General features: G+C 34.8%; 1 protein-coding gene across 12 annotated transcripts in view; it reads right to left on the bottom strand.

The window, feature by feature from the left end:
- The window catches only part of VPS13A (vacuolar protein sorting 13 homolog A), a 105765-nt gene that overhangs the window by 74224 nt on the left and 11297 nt on the right, over nucleotides 1–20244 (bottom strand). For all 12 annotated transcript variants that reach the window (XR_010426523.1, XM_064641317.1, XM_064641316.1 and 9 more), the window contains exons 4-20: nucleotides 19730–19825; nucleotides 19345–19446; nucleotides 18583–18692; nucleotides 18254–18313; nucleotides 17197–17256; nucleotides 16899–16979; nucleotides 16421–16478; nucleotides 14841–14968; nucleotides 14520–14626; nucleotides 13710–13881; nucleotides 13290–13352; nucleotides 9461–9596; nucleotides 8694–8788; nucleotides 7734–7876; nucleotides 6278–6479; nucleotides 6078–6192; nucleotides 3308–3444 (exon numbers count right to left, since the gene is read on the bottom strand). Coding sequence is in view for 11 of the 12 variants with exons in the window: in XM_064641317.1 (XP_064497387.1) it covers nucleotides 3308–3444; nucleotides 6078–6192; nucleotides 6278–6479; nucleotides 7734–7876; nucleotides 8694–8788; nucleotides 9461–9596; nucleotides 13290–13352; nucleotides 13710–13881; nucleotides 14520–14626; nucleotides 14841–14968; nucleotides 16421–16478; nucleotides 16899–16979; nucleotides 17197–17256; nucleotides 18254–18313; nucleotides 18583–18692; nucleotides 19345–19446; nucleotides 19730–19825 (1865 nt within the window). In the remaining variant the exon portion in view is untranslated. The remainder of the gene's footprint in view (nucleotides 1–3307; nucleotides 3445–6077; nucleotides 6193–6277; nucleotides 6480–7733; nucleotides 7877–8693; nucleotides 8789–9460; nucleotides 9597–13289; nucleotides 13353–13709; nucleotides 13882–14519; nucleotides 14627–14840; nucleotides 14969–16420; nucleotides 16479–16898; nucleotides 16980–17196; nucleotides 17257–18253; nucleotides 18314–18582; nucleotides 18693–19344; nucleotides 19447–19729; nucleotides 19826–20244) is intronic.

Here is a 20244-nt window from a genome sequence, read left to right as displayed (position 1 = left end):
GTGGCATACTAGTTAAACAGAAAAAAAGGGCATTTGGACTGTTCATCATTAGTCTTGCCTTTATTATCAATCAATGTTCCTTTGACTCAGCATAGGGATGCCCATACTTCCTGGGTATTTCACACTTGTATGTGCCCTCTCTGCTGTTCATCTCTGATGGCTGTCCTCAACCTTTAATGTCTAACGATTTTGGATTTATACTTGGTTCTGTCAGACCCAGGTAATATTCAAGAGAACTGAAACAGGTTTAAATACTAGCATCTAGGACATAGCATTTTTTTCCAGTGCTGCTGAACTATGACTACTTTTACACTAAAAATAATTTGCAGATTGAAAATTCAGAATTACTTGATTAATAATCTTACGTATCTGCATTAAGAAACAGTTTTAATTTTATATGCCATTTCCCCCTGGGCTTGATTTCATCCAGTACACAACTGAAGGGAAAAGACTGTTGGCTTTGTATCAGACATAATCATTCAACAAATGACCCACATCTCACTTAAGCATATGTCACTCATAGTGAATACGTAATTACTAATCATATCCTGAGAGGTAATTAAATTTTCTCTTATGGTATTGCCAAATTCCCTCATCTTGCTTTCTAATTTCTATTAAAGGACAGGAGCCAATCCAGGAGTTATATTCACTACAAAAATTAGTCATCTATTTCAGAAAAAAAATTTCAGACACACTTACTGAAGTCTGATTTTGAAACGTGTTCTTCTATGTGTTATTCAAAGAGTAGTTTCTATGGGTGGAATAGGAGGTGGACTATTAGATCTAAGGGGCTGTCTCAAGCACCCAGGCAACTACAAAGTGCCACCTCTACAAAGTGCCTACAAATGACCAGCATTCAGAAGAGCTGGTAAAATTATAAATCACTGAAATAACTTGGATTTACAACCAGACCACTTATTTTTAGTATCAACACAGCAATGTTTTTTGCTAATTCCACTTTCTGAAGCAGTTCTTTCTAAACACGGCCTACTGCAAGGTCCTGAACTTGGGTTGGAGTGACCCCTGGTATCAATGCATGGCACCACCACAACAGGTGCAGGATGACCAGGCAGAGCTCCAGTGGGAACATGCTGCCTCACAGGTGCCAGCCTCCAGGATGTGCCAACTCTTACACCAACACCAGACAGCAGCAGTGAGCACACCTGTGGGAGCTGTGCCCAGGTAGAGGAACTCCTCTGCTGCAGGAGGAGGTGAGTAGGTGGAGCTGGTCAGAAGCCATCTGAACATGAGCCAGCAGTGTGCCCAGGTAGTCAAGAAAGTCAGTGGCATGTATGTGGCTATGTCAGTGGCTTGTATCAGAAATACCATGGCCAGCAGGACTAGAAAAGGGATCGTCACCTTACACTCAGCACTAGTGAGGCCGCACCTTGAATACTATGTTCAATTTTGGGCTCCTTATGGCAAGAAAGACATTGAGGGGCTGAAGCGTGTTCAGAGAGGGGCAGTAGAGCTGGGGAAGGTCTGGAGCACAAGTCCTATGAGAAGTGGCTGAGGCAGGTGGGGGTGTTCAGTCTGAAGAAAAGGAGGCTGAGGGAACACCTTATCCCTAAAACTACCTGAAAGGAGAGTGTAGCCAGGTGGAGGTCAGCCTCTTTTCCCAAGTAATAAGTGACTGAACATGTGCAAACAGCCTCAAGTTGTGCTGGGGGAGGTTTAGGAAAAATCTCTTCATTGAAAGGCTTGCAAGCATTGCAAGAGGCTGCCCAGGGATGTGGCTGAGTCACCATCCCTGGAAGTATTTCAAAGCCACATAGATGTGGCACTTAGGGACACGGTTTAGTGGTGGACTTGGCAATGCTTGGCTAATGGTTGGACTCAAGGATCTTAAAGGTATTTTCCAACCTAAGTGATTCTATAGTTCTATAATCAATGCAGGCTAGTGATGATGGGATCAAGAGTTGCCCTGCTGTACTCACGGATGAAAAGCTCAACATGACTCAGCAATGTGCACTTGCAGCCCAGAAAGCCAATCACATCCTGGGCTGCATCAAAAGAAACATGGGCAGCAGGATGAGGGAGGTGATTCTGCCCCTCTACTCTGCTCTTGTGAGCCCTGGCCTGTGTACTGCAACCTGCAGAAGCAGGTCCAGAGAAGGACTACAAAAAGGATCAGAGGGACAGAATACCTCTCCTGTGAAAAAAAGGCTGAAAGAGCTGTGGTTTTTCAGCCTGAGGAAGAGAAGGTTCTGATGAGACCCTACAGCAGCCTTTCAGTACTCAAAGTAGGCCTATAAGAAAGATGTGGACAGACATTTTAGCAGAACCTGTTCTGATAGGACGAGGGGTAACGCTTTAAAACTAAAAGAGGGCACAATTAGGCTAGCTGTAAGGAAGGATTTTCTTACAATGAGAGTGATGATACACTGCCACAAGTTGGCCAGAGAGGAGGTGGATGCCCCATCTCTGGGCACATTCAAGGTCAGACTGGACAGGGCTCTGAGGAACCCAATTTAGTTGACGATGCCCCTGCTCATTGCAGGGTGGTTGGAGTAGATGATTTTTAAAAGTCCCTTCCAACCCAAATGATTTTATGACTAGGTGAAACCACATGCTCCAAAAGTCAGTCTGTTGAAAAGACAGAGCCAATTTACTCTCTTTAGCAAGATTTTAAGATTTGAAACAAATTCTTACTTAAGCAGCAGATAAGGCAATACAAACAGGTATTAAGTAGCAGAATCAATCTTACCCAGACTACAAGTAAAAAAAAAAGAAATTGCCCGCATACATACAATATCATTTATCTTGAAAGAACACAAACTCAGCAGTGAGAAGATTGCTAAAAATACAGTTATAGTGATAAATTCTACATAAGTCATTAGCTTTTTGACTTTTCGCTTGCATGAAATCTCAAACGTACCTCTAATTTTACTCAAATTATTTTAAAAATTGTCAGTATGTTTACATTTCTCATTTTAAAGTAAACTCAATGACCAAAGGTAAATAATAATAACAATAATTTAATAAGAATACCATTTAATCATGTAAGTAAGAAGTTCACTATTTTATATTCTAAGGCAAAAAAAAAGTTAGATATTTTCCATGTAACAGTTCAAAGCATCAACAGTAGTTTCATATTACAGGATGATCACTTTCTAACAATTTTTTTGCGTTGAAAGAATGCACTGAAGAGAGTTCAGTAATTTCTGCCTTGACTGGAAAGCAGTTTAAAATAAATAACTAATACATAAACAGCAAGTGGCACTTTTACTTAATTGGTACCATAAAATACAAATGTAAAAGCTGAATTATAATTTTCAGTAAATTACCGCATTAGGTAAATACATACTTTAACACTACCAAGATCCAGAAGTAGTAAATTTGATGTATTATCATAGAATCCTGTCTGTGGAACAATGATGTATGAAGCCATGAGGTTAATTTTGAGGTCAAGAACTTTCTGGGTTTCAATAATATACATCAAACCTGAAAAATAGTGTGATTAGTAAACATAAACAAAGTAATCCATACAGAAGCTATAGCATTTAAAAAAGCTATAAAAAGCAAATCAAGTCTAACTTGAAATTAATCATGAATGCTAGATAACTAAGGTACAGATGATCTTCAGATTTCTTCTGAACCAATAATTACAGGCAGTCCTTAAAGAAGCACCAAGTAAATGAAATGGTTAGCAAACAATGCTAACTGACAAGTATAGAAAGCAACACAACATACGCAAATTCAAAAAAGTTCCATAATCAGCAGAGATGAAATAAGAACTGGAATGTGAACTGCAACTCTGTAATTACTGAGTTAACCCACTGTGCTCTGTAGATTCAGAAATTTTATTGTCCTAGAAATTCTTACTGGGAGTATCCAGCTGCACTGGTCAAACTCCTAGTGTTGTTACTATTGACGTAGAGAAGTTAACACTATGATGACAAGCATCTTCAGACACTGAAGATCAGCAAATACATTATCTTCCAAAAATTATGCTTAAAAATCATGCAATTAGTTGGGAAATTCAGACTGTCAGAACATTTGAGATCAAATTCTGCTTTTCTGCTTGTCTGTAGAGGAATGAATGGTCTTGCTTCAAGTTAGTACTGAAAATTGCCTTATGATGCAGCCACAACCCATTAAATATTTACCATGTGCAACAAGCTGATAATCACAGTAAAGATAATAAATGATGAAGATAACAACATGACACTCAGCACATCCACTGGTAAGAAAACAATTAAAACTGTTACATTATCAAAGGTCATCTTGCCACAGGAGATTTAGGTTAATCACATTTCAGGGTTTGCAAGGTAAAACAACTTGGGATACTGCCTAACTGGATTTGAGTGATGTAGAAAGTTCAAGCAAATACTTTCTTTTTTCCTTCACTTGGGAAGACAATATAGTGGAGTCCATATATTGACCTCTGGTAAACCAAACTTTTGTAATATCTTTTAATGCTGAAAATCATAACTACTTTGGCGTAGCAAGTTCCTTCACTTCTGCAGTTCACAGTTCCCCTGTATTTTTCAGCTACCTTCTACCACTCAAAGAAAAGTGTTAAAAATTAATTCCTGAGGATTGCAAGTCTGACCATATTAATTATGTTGATACATTCCCATTCTTCTTATTCTACCTCTGCAACTAGTGTAGTCTACCCCACAACAGAAGATTCTGCAGATCAAATCTTCGTGCCCTGGAAATTTTTTAAGTCTCAGACAAGATTTTACAAGAAATGTGCCACATATTTTTAGACATTCCATCAAATTTCTTGTTTCTGACTGGATCAAGCCTTTAAATTACCACAGGCAAATCAGCATTCTTGTGAGGGTGTGAACAGTATTTGGTATACCTCTAAAGTAATGATATGCTGAAACTGTAATAAACACAGAGCATGATTCCATATTTCCACAAAAAATTTCATTATGATCAACACCAGTGTATTTGGTGGTAATGAGCAGAGAACCAAGCATATTAAATCCAGCAAATTTACAAATTCATCTCAGGAAAGAGCAATGCATTGTGGTATCATTATATTTAGTATTGCTGAAGAAGTTTCTGAAAGAAAAGTAAGTTGATCCACAAAACTTTGACTGGTTAATCCGATATTAGTCCTTAATTAAACAGTTCAGTTAAAGAAGAGCTAATGAATAAAAATACAACTGACACCTAATTTCTGTCCCAACATCAGCTTGATAAAAGCAATCAATTACATATACATTATGCTTGAATTTTCTGTAAATTCTTTATCACTTGACTACTCAGATTTTTTTAAACTTACAATTCAAATATTAATACATTACAAATTTAAATGAGGTTTAAAAAAAAGCATTTGTTGCTTGGCCTTTTTGCTTTTAAAAAATAATTTATATATGAAATCTCCCCTTAGCATCCACTCCCATCCACACAGACAGGACACTGCTGGACATATCTCTGATCTAGAAAGCTTCACACATCCTTACTGGAACACATTAATTCTACACATCTCAGTGTTAGTTTCTGAAGTATTCAACTTTTTGATTAATGTGTTAAAATGTAAGTTCTCCAGAGATAAAATGAAAACTAGGGGGATGGCTTTAATGCCGAGCAACTGGAAGGCAGATAAATATAGTTTATGTGACTTGAACTGAGTTAGTCCAAATCAAAATCAATATTCATCAAGGAATACAGAAAATGGAAAACAACCATATAAAGGCAGATAGTGTCCTGAAAAGCAAGAACTCTGAAAATGATTTAGGGGTTACTTTAGAGGACTAATATCTTAGTATCAGTTTTTAAGGAGTAGGAAATAATTAAGGTCATTTAGATATCAGATGAACAAAACTGAAGAAGTAACAAACTGTGTATGGACTACAAATACTGAAACACTGTCTTATGGGCATGCAGCATATCTTACAAAGTAGAAACAGTTGAATTTAAAATAAGATACACACAAAATATCCAATACCTAGAATAAATGCATTGCAATGAGATTGAATAATTCAACTTATTTAGGTGTTGTGTTAGAAAGCTATAACTTGGGTGCATGCATCTCCATACGGAAGGATACAATGTTGTCTTACTCCTAGAATGAAAAATTTGTCTGAGTGTGTCGCTAGAAAGCATGTAGCACTTGCCTGTTGATGTTTTTTCACGGAACTCTTCAAGTTTCATCAGAGTTGCTGATGTCAGTTGCTCTAAAGTTACATCTTTTGGAGGCCTGAAGAAATCCACTAAGTTATTTACTGTCATCTGTTAAAATAAAGGAAAAATAAATCATGGCAAGTTTACTATTAAGATTTTCCAAGATTTATACCTTATTCCAATATTTACTTACTGCATCATACACTATTTCCAGTGGTTGTGATTCTATTCTAAGCTTCTGATCTGCTTGCTCATCCAAAGGATTAGTCTCAAACATTATGCTTAAAAGTGAGGTACTCTCATCCGAATAGGCCGTTCGAGAAGATAGGAGACAGGGCGTACACTTTTCTCGGGACATGCCTGTAACTTCAAGTGAGGTAATTTTTGATTCAAATCTGTAAAGAAAGGTAAACAGACTGTTTAGATGTAATATCCATCTGGCTAGGCACAATTAGGTAGTAAGAGTATAGGAAATGAGCTTGAAAAAAACCCAATACAATACATCTCTACCCGAACTTCAACACAAATAGTTTAAGGAGTAAACACACATCTGTGTGTTAACTGTTTTCCATTTCATTATCTTTTTTGTCTGTTAGCCTTGACTAAACAAGAAATGAGGTCCAAGTTATTCCCTTCCTACACTTTTCATGAGGACAGGTGTCAGGGCAGGAAGGAGACAGGCAAATGGGAATTCTGCAGTATGAGCTCAAGAATTACATGGTATAATTGATACTAGAAAACAGATATACATCAGAAACGAAAGAGTTCTAGTGCAGAGAAATAGAAGAAACAAAGATAAATAGTCTCATTACTCTCAAGAAGTATATTTTAGATCTTGGATTTTTTATTTTTTCAATACCTTGTCCACCTCTTTAATAGCTCTCAGTTGAAGATGTTTATCTCCAAACACTCAAAGAAAAATGTTTCATTGTAAAAATGTAATATTTTCTTCCTTTTTCTTAGTATAATAACTTTATTTGGGCCATTTAGATGCACAAGAGTACAAACAGAAAAGCCACATGCAAAACTTATAAAAAAAGATCAATAGTATCTTAATATTATACATACATTATACTAACATGCCTCAAAGTAGAGGGCACAAGATTTAAAACAGGAAGGCTACTTTCCCCCAGAATACTTAAGCCATTACATTTGAAATGAAATTAAAATATTTCAGTAGATACGTTTCATCTGCCAGTGTGAGAACACAAAACAAAGCAAAAATCATCAGTTACAGCTTTCTTCTAAAATCTAATCTGAAAGTGAATTGAGAATTTAAGAACTTTTCAGTAATGTTAAATGCCCACACACAAGCATTTGCAAGATCACCCTGCTCAGATTAAGTTTCAAAAGGAGTAACAGTTGCTTTTAAAAGCAAGTAACAAGTTGGCACCTGGATTGTTTGCACATAACAAACTGAAAAAACAGGAGTAAATCCATATTGGCACAAAAACCTCTGAAGATGCAGAGAACTCTATCATGGAAACAGTATCCATGATTCATCCATCAATTGTAAAATTATTCCACTCCCAAACTGCACAAGAAATTACAGTGAAAAATGGAGCTTAAATACTGTAACAGTCTAAAAATGCTTATTAGCCATAATCAGCATTTCATGAGGAACAAGTACAGTTTGACAGAAAGCTCACCTTACTGCTTGTGCACCTGGTCGTTGGGTAAATACTGTACTCAAGCCACTTAATGCAAATTCTACCAGCTCAGGAGTTTGCCTGTTTTCTCTTATGGATACAGACATGCTTAGTAACTTCACAGAGAACTTCATGGCTTCATACTATATATGCCAAAAAACAATATAGGATTACAAAATACATTAATACACATTTCAATAGAGTTTATGAAGAGATGAAAGCTACAAATAACAGTTCAAAACTATTTTTCTCATGCTATGAATAGTCTGTATCATAGCTGGTGTAAAAGTCATTCCCAAACAGTTACTAGGAAGAGATAGGGCTAGAGTAACAAGTAGATTTACAAATGTATGTCTGATGTCTCTACACAACATTTTGTGATAAACACTCTCTGATGAAGAGCCAAAAACCAGTCAATTGTATTGTCCTTGGTATCCCACATTAAGATGACATCAGACTATTTCTGAAAGGTTCAAAATGTTGCTATTCCCCATTACAGTCCTTGAATCACCTCTTTCCTTATATAATCATTTATTCTACCTCTTCTACTATCACTCATATTTTAGATTCTAGTGTATTTTCTTATCCCTTATTAGGATCCCTTAGCACATTCTGTGAAGAAGCTTCTGAATATTTAAAGGTGATCTATAAAGCACTTCAATATTTAAAGAACAATACACTACATACATGATTTTATGCTAGCTAGGGCAAGCAAAATTTAACTGTGAAGTATTTCAGAATATCCAAAGTAAGCTATACAAGTAGTATCCTGAAACTGCATCTAATGATGCTGTCTTCTGCATAAAGCCAGCATGCAGCAACTTAATTAAAAAGTATCAGAAGAGTATTCAAATGTAGAGACAGAGCTTCAAGTAATTTGGAAAGTGATTTCCTACGTTTAGATTTTTATTAGTAGATAAAATTGCCAACTGTTTGGCATCATAGTCAATCATGACTTACTGATTTTGGAAGAGTTGGATCCACAGCTGTTTCACTATATCCAATTGCTGCATAAAGTTTAGCCTTTTCTTCCTGTGTCATCAGTTCTTCAAGACCTGTCACATTTCAAGAGGTTAGTTAAACTCAGTACAGGTATCTAAAAAATGCAAATACTGTTATGCACTTTACAGGCCTTGGTAGCTGTACAATGTACAGTAGATACTGTCAACATTGTCCTGAATTAGTAAAAGCAAATATACTGAGGTTTAAAGCCAAGTCTTGAGTATCCTAAAGCATGCTTTAAAATGCTTTTATTCTGACCTGTTCTATTTACTAAGTTGCTAACAACAGAAGTAACCTTTCTGATTTACTTTCCATGTTCCATAACCATTACTAGGAGCCCTACACTTAAGTAAATCAAAGTCTAATACATTGCATGAAATAGACAAATTTTAAAATGAATGGAAGTAAAAAAATTTTCATTCCATTAAGTTCTACTATTTTCTAGCACTTTCTTCAAATACCCATACACATACATTGTGCATGCAAATACAAAAACTGTGGCAGAAGAAATCACATATTGAAGACAGTTCAGAAAGAATTATTGAAGGAATTGTATGATACCTCTGTTACATGCAATTAACAACTTCATCAGCAAAAAAAGGCTAAGAGAAAATGTAAACAGCAATAATTTGGTAATAAAAACAAAGTTCTATTCCACTGCTAGGGATCTATTATTCTAATAAATCATTTCTAACAACAGAAAAAATACAAATAAATTGTCATACTTGAACCCTTGATTTCTTGCTTTTTTTCATCCTTTTTTTCACCTGACCAGTTCCATATCCAACTAAACCAGCCACCAGAATTTTCATCAGCTTGTTTTACTCCTGGTCTGTAGATTTTTAATCCAGCCTTAGTTGCCTTAAATTTAAAAAATACTCAGGTAAGTAATTTTCTTCATGTTTTTTTCTTCATTTTCTTAAAGAAAATATAGACCCAAGACATCTCTAACACATCAAAACATCATTAGAAAACAATTAAAAAGGCAACATGTTATTCCTTAGTTTTCCTTCTAGTAACTTTTTCAAGTATACACTGCAATATCAGACCAATTCTATTTTGCATAATAACAAACACCTTTAAGAATGAAAAGGGTATGTAAAAGGTCAATAAATGTTTCTTACATAGCAGATTTTCTCTCTAGCTTTCACCATAAAAAATCCACAACATTATACAGTGCTTTACATTACAATAATGGCATTATAAACAATCATTTAAAATACATATGTAAGCAATTAAATAGCCAGCACAGGCCAAAATTTAAATCAGCCCTATATTTTTCATTTCAAGATAGATGTGCAAAGCAATTAAAAAAAATTACTCTTGTAACACAGCATTTACTCTAAGAAAAATAGAAAACTATTCCTGGATCTGATACATACAGGTATAATAGTAAGGAAGATCTCCATTCTCCCATATTCAATATTTCCATAACCAGGGGATGCCCTGTCTGATACCAGCAATGATTCTAATACTGGTCCTCACAGAAAGTGCAAACTACATCCACTGAAAGTTTGACATGGGAATGGCAAACAACTATCAAGTGATCTGAGAGACAGAGGGATTCTCAAACTGTAGTGGACCACATAAACTAACTTTCTTCATGACTAATACGATCCAAAAAGATATAAACAGTTGCAGATAAGCCCTAAATTTAGAGGTACTCTAGTGAAAGCAATACCTAAAGTGAGTGAGACAGGGATCTCTTCTGAGCATTCAAAACCCCAAGATCCGTGCAACACAATTAGAGAAAACAGCCGACTATAAATCAGAACTATGTAGGGACTTGTCACATCTATACACCTACAGACCAATAGAAAGTAGGACTCACCACAAAAACACAGAGGCTTCTCAATTGATACTACTGATTCACCTCAGAGAGATGATGCAGAATGTCAGTTAAACATCAAGTCTCAAAAAGTTTGAACAAAGTCCTCAAAAGTCCTCTTTATAAAGGTCACCAAGTTATCAAGTAGATGTTACAGAGTGAACAGTCCAAGGAAAAACTGAAAAGAGCCTTAGGCTGTTGAACCTGTGAAATTACAGGTTTCTGGGACATCAAGGGGTTGGTATTGAAGGACAACTGCTACAGTGAAGAAGAAATGATGTTTAAAGCTGTGATGCTCCACATAGCAGGCAGCAGCAGGCACTGGAGTCCAGGGTAAGCAAGACTACAGGCAGAAGCCAGGGGAACTGTATTTCTGCAAAGATGAAGAAAAAAATCTGTGCAGTATGGGAACTACACAGATTTGCTGAAGAACTCCTCTTGGATTTTCCCCATTGTCCATTTACAATGGTTTAATAATGAATGCAGTCACAGATTGTGGCAAGCTTAATCAGCAAGGTAAACTGTTTTGACTAACAGAGAGAACTATCTGAAAGGAGGGTGTAGCCAGGTGGGGGTCAGTCTCTTCTCCCAAGTAACAAGTGATGAACATGTGGAAAGAGCCTCAGGTTGTGCCAGGGGAGATTCAGATTGGATATTATGAAAAATTTCTTCAATGAAAGGGTTCCCAAGGACAGGAACAGGAACAGATGGCTGAGTCACCATCTCTGGAGGTATTTGAAAGACCTGCAGATGTGGTGCTTAGGTATATAGTTTACTAGTGGACTTGGCAGTGCGTGGTTAACAGTTGAAGGTCTTTTCCAACCTAAATGATTCCATGATTCTATCCTATATTCTTATTTAGGTGAATCACCTACAAAATTTTCCCTAGACTGAAAGCATAAAATATCTCAAGCTACCTGATACAGACTTGATGCTTGGCTCACTGAAGCAAGCACTGGTGTGCTAGTGTCTGGTACTTAGCACACTAGTGCTAAGAACAAAAAGTGGCTTGAGGTTTGCAATATAAAGTTCTTGCTACAAAGTTGCCAGAAAATCAGATAGCATTGTGATCACGAATATGATTTCTGGTGAGCTTGATTTCAAGATCTAGGTGAAAATAAGCCCTTGAAATTCAACTTTTAGGTATGGTTTTAAAAAACAGAAAAGCTTCACAAACAGCAGGATCATTTATCTGGCTTTACTCAACACACATCTAAAGGGTGCTCCTTAAAATACTTAGCAGACTCAAGGTGACCTGTCAGGATACCTAGCTAATAGTAGATTTTCCTCTTTTAAGTACTTCGAATCCTTTTTCAGAGGTATGACCTGATAATAGTAACACAGATGGGTGCTGACAGATAGGTGAAGATAGAACACAGTAGAATCACCATGACCTGATTTTCAATACTTTCAAATATATTTAGATAACCAGCTAGCAGATCTTTTAAGATGCTCTTTAACGCTTCTCAAATGCAATCCTTAAAGCCCAAACAACCGAAAATTCATTCACTTGCAATCTACTTCTAAGCATTACAGAAACCTATCTTAAATCTCAGGATTTGAAGGTAGTCGGGAATGCGATATGACATAACCTTTCGTAAGCAGCATAGTCACACTGGGGAAAAGAAGAATAAAACTAGATAGGAAATACTTCAGGATTTCCCTCACCTTGCAAAAAGTTTGAGGAGAGAGATAAACCAAAAGAAACTATAAAGTATAGGATAAAAATATTCCAAAATCAAATGAGAACTACAAGAAGAGAAAAAAACCCTCCTTGTGAAAAGCAGTCCAATTCAGCCAAACAACTGAAGGAGAGGGTCATGAATATGTCTTCTGTAAAAGTCTGGATAATGATGACACCAGAAGGAAAAATCACATGTACAGATTCATCTTCAGAGTTTTGGGTTAGAAGCACAATATCTATTACTGCAGCAATTGCATTCACACTATATTTAATATACTCCACACTCCTCAAAAAAAAAATCAAATTGCTTTCAAGCACTGCCATAAGCAGTCACTGAAATTCGTGAAGTTTAATTATTATTACTTTCAGATTGAAAACTTCATAGTCTACTTACTTTTAGTTACCTTGATTATTAATGTAGAAAGATTTCAGAAAATTTATGAAGATTTCACTTCAGTGTCCTAGAATGATACTCAGCCACTACTGAAAACTAGGCAGTATGTTAACCTAGGAAAACTGAGGCTAACAAATTAAGTGTAACTACTCAAGTCACATTATCTTGCCTCATTGTGATAATCTACTTAAACGTTTTCTGCATTTGTGGTATTCTGAATAGTAACACTGCAAAGAGTCAACACACAACAGATGTTCAGTCTACATAATAAGGTATCATGAAGGAAAGGAATAAACTAGAAGTCTACTGTTGGGGGATGGAGGGACCACGGAGCTTTGGATATAATTGCTTCCAACTTGACCTCTGTCACATTTTGACCATATTTTCCACAGCAGATCTTCCTCATCACATGTGGAAATTTATCCCAGATCAGTCACTCTGAAGAAGTAGTATATGGAGTTACTTAATTTTTGCATAATTACAAGCGGAAAGTAACTATGCCTTATAGTAGAAACCATGAAATATTAGGAAAATTGAAAGACTGTATGATACACAATTCAATTACTAGATCTAAAATCCATCTGCTGGAAATCTCCACAACCTCATGTTTCAGTTACTCTTGGACTAATTTAAATTATGGAATTTTACCTCAACTTCTGCTTGTTGCCTTGCTAGAGTGATGTTAAAAATATCCAAGGCCTTTTCTAATTCCTGGAAAAGAGGTGAGAAATTATTTTTTGACAATTTCCTTTTGTTACATGTCACAGCTCAGTTTTACAGTGAACAATTCAATTTATGCAACCTAAGTTATTTTGCTCAATCTGAAAACTTAAACCTGGAAAAGAAAAGCACATCACTTCAAGTTTTTCTTTCCCGAAGTTTCTAATTTAAAAAATTACCTCCTATGTTTGTTAATACCACTAACAGAAAAAGGTAGTGATGTAGGTACAAGTATGGCCACTGAAAATTTTATTTTAAATTAGAACTGACTTAAAAATATGTAAACATTCAACTCTAAATAAATATCAAGATGAACACTATTAAATCCTTCAACAGAAAATTACTAACCTCCAACAATTTCAAGATTTCTTCATCAGGTTTTCTTGATGTTATCTTTGTTTTATACATCTCTTTATAGTTTTTCACTTGCTTCCTGTGGTGTCGAATATGTTCCCATGACCACATTTGGAGCTTAGGTTGAACATTTACTTCAAGGATGCCATAAATAACATACTGCCACCTGAAAGCAAAGACAAATGAAGTATAACTTACATTTCTTTGAGTATACAGAAAAGACTTCCAAAGCTTTGCAGACTATTAATGAATACAACTCCAAGCTGTGAAGAGTGGAATCTCATGTCTAATATTGCACTTCTGATCAGTGGAGGAACTTAAGGATTTTACAGGTTGCTGTTTTCTAAAATTAAAAGGTAACTGTGTATGAAAAATACTCATAAATCTATGCATGTATGTGTGAAAATAATAAAAATATATTTGTAAGGAATCTTCTGAAATCAAATTTTTGTCATCTAGGTTGAAAAAGTTGGCCTATTTTTACGTATATTTTCTTGTAATAGTACCTAACATATAATGGGTGGGCATTCATTAAAATAGTGTTATGGTATAAAATACTGTAAGACGTAAGTTCCTGATAACGGCCTTTAAGATAGCAACCATAGGCTTTCAAGTATTGTGTCCTCAGCTTTGGTTTGAGGTCCTCACCAATTTTTTATAGTACTAGCTTAAGAAAAACAAGTGAAAACAAAAGTGAAGACTTCCTTTCGAAGACTTCTAACCCCCTTAAGTAAGAAAAAATTCCTTGGTAATAATTTCAAATTAATAACTAACAAATTATTTTCAAAGTCTGAGACTGCATACCATGTCTTGGCGTTGTTGTGCAATGGAACATCAGGTCTGTATTTTCTGTATGGCAGATTTCGAGTCATCATATCAATAGACTCAAGAAGCTCCATAACACTGAAGTACTAAGCAAACAAATTCAAACTGAGGGTTATTATCTTTATGAGAACAACATGTATCAAGATTCCCTTTCAAGAGCAAATCAGTTACAAAGAAAAACAAGACTAAGAAGTTAATAGATTCTGTATGTCCACTGTAAAATTTCAGACTGCTTTTCTTAATTCTCACAAACTAACTTCTTTACCACACTACATAAAACTTCAGAAAAATAGTTTATACCTGTGGCTTGTTGAATTCAACAGTTATATTCTGTAAGTTTACATCTAAATCCATTTTTGGTGATGAAAAGTCAACATCAGATCGAGGATTCATAAGGAGTTTGGCTTTAGCTGAAATTGGCCGGAATACTAAAAAATACAAGTTGAGATAAAAAGTTGAGATAAAAACTAAATTATTTAAAACCATCATAAATTATAGATATCTTAAATTATGCCAGATTATTAATTGTAAAATGCCAGACTTCAAAACATGAAGGAGTCTAAAACAACTTAAAATATAATACAATTTATACTCATTTTCAGTTTCACTCTGGCAACATTTGTGAAACAAATGTTTACAAAACATTACCACAAATTTTTCTGTATGCAGTATTACGTGCAGATGTTTCAATTACTAGTTTATATTTGTAAAAAACCTAATTTTTTGGGCTATGATATATTTATAGTACAAGACAGTTTCAAACATAGCATTTATTTCACTATATATAACTCATATTCTGTAAGAATTATTTTTTTTGTGTACTAATGATTTTCTGTTTGATAAATTATACTCACAATAGTGGATAAAACCAAACATTCCATATTTCTAAATCCAAGCCTAAATACGCATGGAAAAAAATCAATATGGATCCTACACAAAATAAGACATCACAATATTAAAATATTCAGAGCAGAATTGTTTTATCGGTTCCACATTTTGGCAATATCAGCCATTCAAAGCCATGTTTATTTCAATATTTTCATCTGTTTCAGCAATTGATCCAACAATAAGAATTTGCATATTACTTGCATTTGTGTAAATCATATTTTTATCAAACAGAATTCTTTGTTTTCAACAGAGATAATGATAGGCTATCTACATAACAAATATTCCAAATTCCCTGAAAGGTTCATACAATTCAAAGATGCATTTTTGCAAGATGAAACCATATTTACACCAATTTACCTTTGCTTTTTTTAAATCCTGGATTATCCTACTTTTATCTAAACACTGTGTGTGGTAGCATTTCTACTAATTTTCTTTCTGTATTTTGCTCCCTAAACTTCATTTTTTATGCTTCTTATAGGTAAGTATTATGTTTGCTTTTACATCAAGTGATAGAATCAGACTCGATGATCATTATCTTTCTATAAAAGTCTCAAACTAAAGAGTTGTCCTAAAAGAGGTAGAATTGCCATTCACCACAGTTTCAAACTTGTGTGATTACCGTATTCACCCCTCATGAAAAAAGATACTTCGCATAAAGCAGGTGACCTCAAAAACATACTTAAACCAATGTGATTCACAAAACTTACATGGTATACATATTATTGCTAAACTTCTTAAGCAAAGGAATTAATCAATGGAAGGTTTTTGTATGACATTCCACTTGAATAATACATAACTCAAGACTCATTTTTACCAAGGCCTTTTTAAGGCTACAGATGTGGTACAGTATTCACTGTCAGAAAGACTGTTACCCTTACAGGACTAAGCTGAACTCTTTACTAAGATTTTTGAGTAACAGCCAAAGTAGCAACCTCTGAGAGGCACTAAAAATTAGAATTAGGCACCTGTATCACAAATAAAATACCACTTACCAAAATCATAACCTTCTGGAATCACACTGTGGCTGGAAACTCCCTGTTTTAAGTTAACCTACACACACAATGGAGTTAAAAATAAGTTGCATTTTTATTTCCAGATAAAGTTTTAAAATATAAAGTGTTAGCAATTTATTACAGGTCTCAGATAATCCCTCCAACACACCATAAAGTTCAAAATATGTATCTATGTTTTAAACAGAATGTCTAATTTCAGTTAACAAAAATCTCTGAAAAGTAGTAAGATGACCGTAAGTTGTGTAAATTTTGTAACTGGCAAAAGACTTTCTCTTTTTAAACTTCCTCAGATAGGTGTTATACTTACATCACATAAAAGCCTTAGCATGTACTATCCTAAAAATGCTTCTACTTACAAACAATACTTACAAATGGAAGCAGAACTAAATGTAAAGCATGTCCTGTGTTTCCCAGATTCAACTAGAATACCAGATACACTATCTCATGCTTTACTTACCAATGATTCATCAAAACCACCATGGTAAAACATCTCTGATTGCACATTCCAGTAAGCGAAAAGGTTATCCAGTCGTACAAGCTGAAAATACAACGGGACGTATGTATTAACACCTACAAATTCTTGATTAGTAATTTGGATTTCACAAAGTCTGGATGAATAAAAATATTCAGAATGTTACTTTTATTCTAGAGCCTATACAGTTACATGTTTTCTTGGTCTTACATTCTGTGGAAGAAACTCCAATGCAGCTAGTTTTATAAACATTTCTTTCTCTAGCATACAGTTTATACTATACCTTGTAGAACAACTTGGCAGTTTCATCATGTAAACATGGATTCCAATTCTTATCTGAGGTCTGAAATGCAAATTATACAAAGTTACTCCAATATCTACAATTCACCAACATCTTATCATAACTGAAACAAACCATCATCATAATTAAACCCCATGGAAAATAATGGGACATCATCTTCTGATTTAAGGTGATTCATCCATTATTTTAAGTGTAAACTTTGTAAGGCTACTTACAAAAAATACATATGTGCATGTGCAGGCTGCACACAAGAACTGAAGATAAGATAAAATTCTGTTTTCAGTACTTCAAACTGTTTTCCTTTACACCAATATCATTTTTAGGCATGCTCTTTGGACAGAGCTAAACAAGGGACTGAATGCCTTTATAATTCTGGAAGTAATTAATTTTAGCTTGAGCCCAAAGAAAACCCTTAAATGTGGTAGGAACATGCATTCACGAGACAACTATCATTTACTTAGACACATTTTCTTTAAGATTATCAGTTACTCAGCAAAAACTACTGAATTAGTGCAACTCAGGACAATTAGCATACTGCTTCCACTACATAATCTTCCAGAAAAAAAAATTTATACGGTCTGTGATGACTATTCTTAGCATTTCAAAGTGGAGCTTGCAGTTTGAAAATTGAGCTCCAGTTTGAAAAAAAGATGTCATACTTTTTTTTTTCTTTTTTTCCCCTGCTCCCTGTTATCAAAAATTAACTTCCTTTCTTGAAGCTCAAGGCAGTTTCAGTAAAATATTCAGAGATTCCAAATAGCCCAAATCCAACAAAGTGGATTGGCAACCACAAAGTGCAGCAGGCAGAAGAATTTCCTCCTGAACATCTATTGTAATGATAGCACTTTAATGGCACCCCTTCCACAATATTTATGTTGAATTTAATAAGCCAAGTAGTTACCATTGCGCATTGCTGATGATTATAGGTATACTTTCATTAGACAGCGTGTTACCAGAACGCATAACACACAAAAATGTAACTTAATCTACTGGTATATATCGACATGCTTTTTAGATAAACAATGAAAAATAAAATTACCTGCAAACTTAGATTCTGAAGTGAAATCCCAAATGACAAAGGGTTATTCTTATTTGTGATCTAATAGAGCGGGGGGAAAATACAAAAAAAGGATTATTTCATAGCCTATAAGATACAGTTGACTAATAATTTAAGTATCTTTATGTTTTTTTATGAGCTTTTTATCAGTTTTTCTTTTTCTTTTTCTTTTTTTTAGACTATGAAAATGCCACAGCTTTACTAGGATTCTCTCAACATGGAAAACAACTAGGAGAAAAGAAATCAGACAGGTTCCTAATTTCATGTTACACTGCACAACCCTTTATGCTAAGATATACAAAAGTACTTACATCATCTTCATAGCGAATATGGATGTTGGAAATTTTCAGCTGAAGATTTTTTATGACCTGAGTAACTAGTTTTTCTACAAAAGTGTCTTGTGTCTCCTCTTTTACTTTATCTAAAAGAAAATAATTTGATGTTTTATTTACATTATTTTTAAAACTAGACAAAACAATAACATAATAAAGTTTGCATGATAAATGTCTGATTTTCTATTCCATTGTACTCTAGTTGTATAAAAACATGTTCGCTCAGTATAATCTGAAATATTTATATCCTCAGACTAAAAGGTTTCAGATTTATTACTTGCTGCATGAAGAACCAGGTACTTCAAAAGTATGACTTGCACCCACCAATATTCAAGGTGGCCAATAAAAATTTCTTAAAAGTACCAAAAGTCAAATTTAAAGAGCAGACTTATCAAAAAACAAAATAAACAGAACACTTAAAAGGTTGTAATTGTAACAATTTTTGCTACTGGAAACAAAGTTAAATTGTTTCTTATGAAAGAAGAGGAAACAAAATGTCAGGCAACATCTGACACAAATAAGCAGTATTCCAAAAGCTCTACTTAGACCTTGTCAATACCTGAACCCTTTTATTTTCAGGATCCCAGTTCTGCAGTAACAATGGCAGTTACAGCTAAACTGTAACTAACAAGTTTTTAAGTATCCAAACAGGAATCTAGAAGACTTCAACAAAGTCTGCATCTTTCTGGATTAAAATAAAGAAAGAAACAGCATCACTTTCTTAACTTTTCCCACTCTTACCTTGGTTAGCTATCTTCTGCTTTGCTTCCTCTATCCTTTGCAATTCCCTTTGTCTTGCTTCCAAGAACTGCCTGGCTTCTTTTTCAGCATCATATTTTATGCCTAAATGCGCAATGTAAAAAAGTATAATACCAAAAGAACCTAACGCATTTTCTTAAAGATGGTGTTTCAAAAGCAGTAATTTTTACATTTTCATAACAGTTACATAACAGCAAAAAATTAGGTGATGAAATGCAAATTAATTAAAGGCATCCATTCCACTATCTGATTGGATTTGCTAGAAGTATCTACTAGGAATCAAGCTCATTCAAATATCATCAACCTATTCCAGATACTTATGAAATCCCAGCAATCTGTATCCATTTCTTTCTCTACATTAACTTACTGGCTGTGGGCACAATAAGCAAATAAACTCCATCAAGAACTGCTTCAACAGGTTGAGTATAAAGGTTTTGCCATGGAATCTGTAGGTTAAGTTTACCTAAAAACACAGAAGAAAAAGGTTGAGGTATACAGTTAAATAGTTGACTGGGAAAAAAATTAGAAATATAATTGACATTAAACACAAAATCTTTGAACAATTATTACACTGGACAGAAAAAGAAACAGTGCACCTGAGGCCAATGTCCTTCAGGTTGCATTATTTTTTACACAACACACAAATAAACATGAGACAAGTTTTTCCAGGAGCAGAACTCTCAAGTCTCTAGATCCTCTCCTTACTCACAAGAATTATATTCCCTCTTCATAACAGCAACCTCTCTCCCCTTGCAAATCCACTGCACCACCCTCAGGAACAAGAAAAGCACATGGGCAGATCATACATCATCAGTCAGTTAAATGCTATGTTTTGTGAAGACAGGGATCCTGAGATTACAGTGTCTCTCATTCTTCATCCAA

This window comes from Pseudopipra pipra, chromosome Z (genome assembly GCF_036250125.1).
Source record: "Pseudopipra pipra isolate bDixPip1 chromosome Z, bDixPip1.hap1, whole genome shotgun sequence".
Classification (NCBI taxonomy): domain Eukaryota; kingdom Metazoa; phylum Chordata; class Aves; order Passeriformes; family Pipridae; genus Pseudopipra; species Pseudopipra pipra.
Note: the sequence above shows the minus strand (reverse complement) of the source record. Positions and strands in the feature narration are given on the sequence as shown.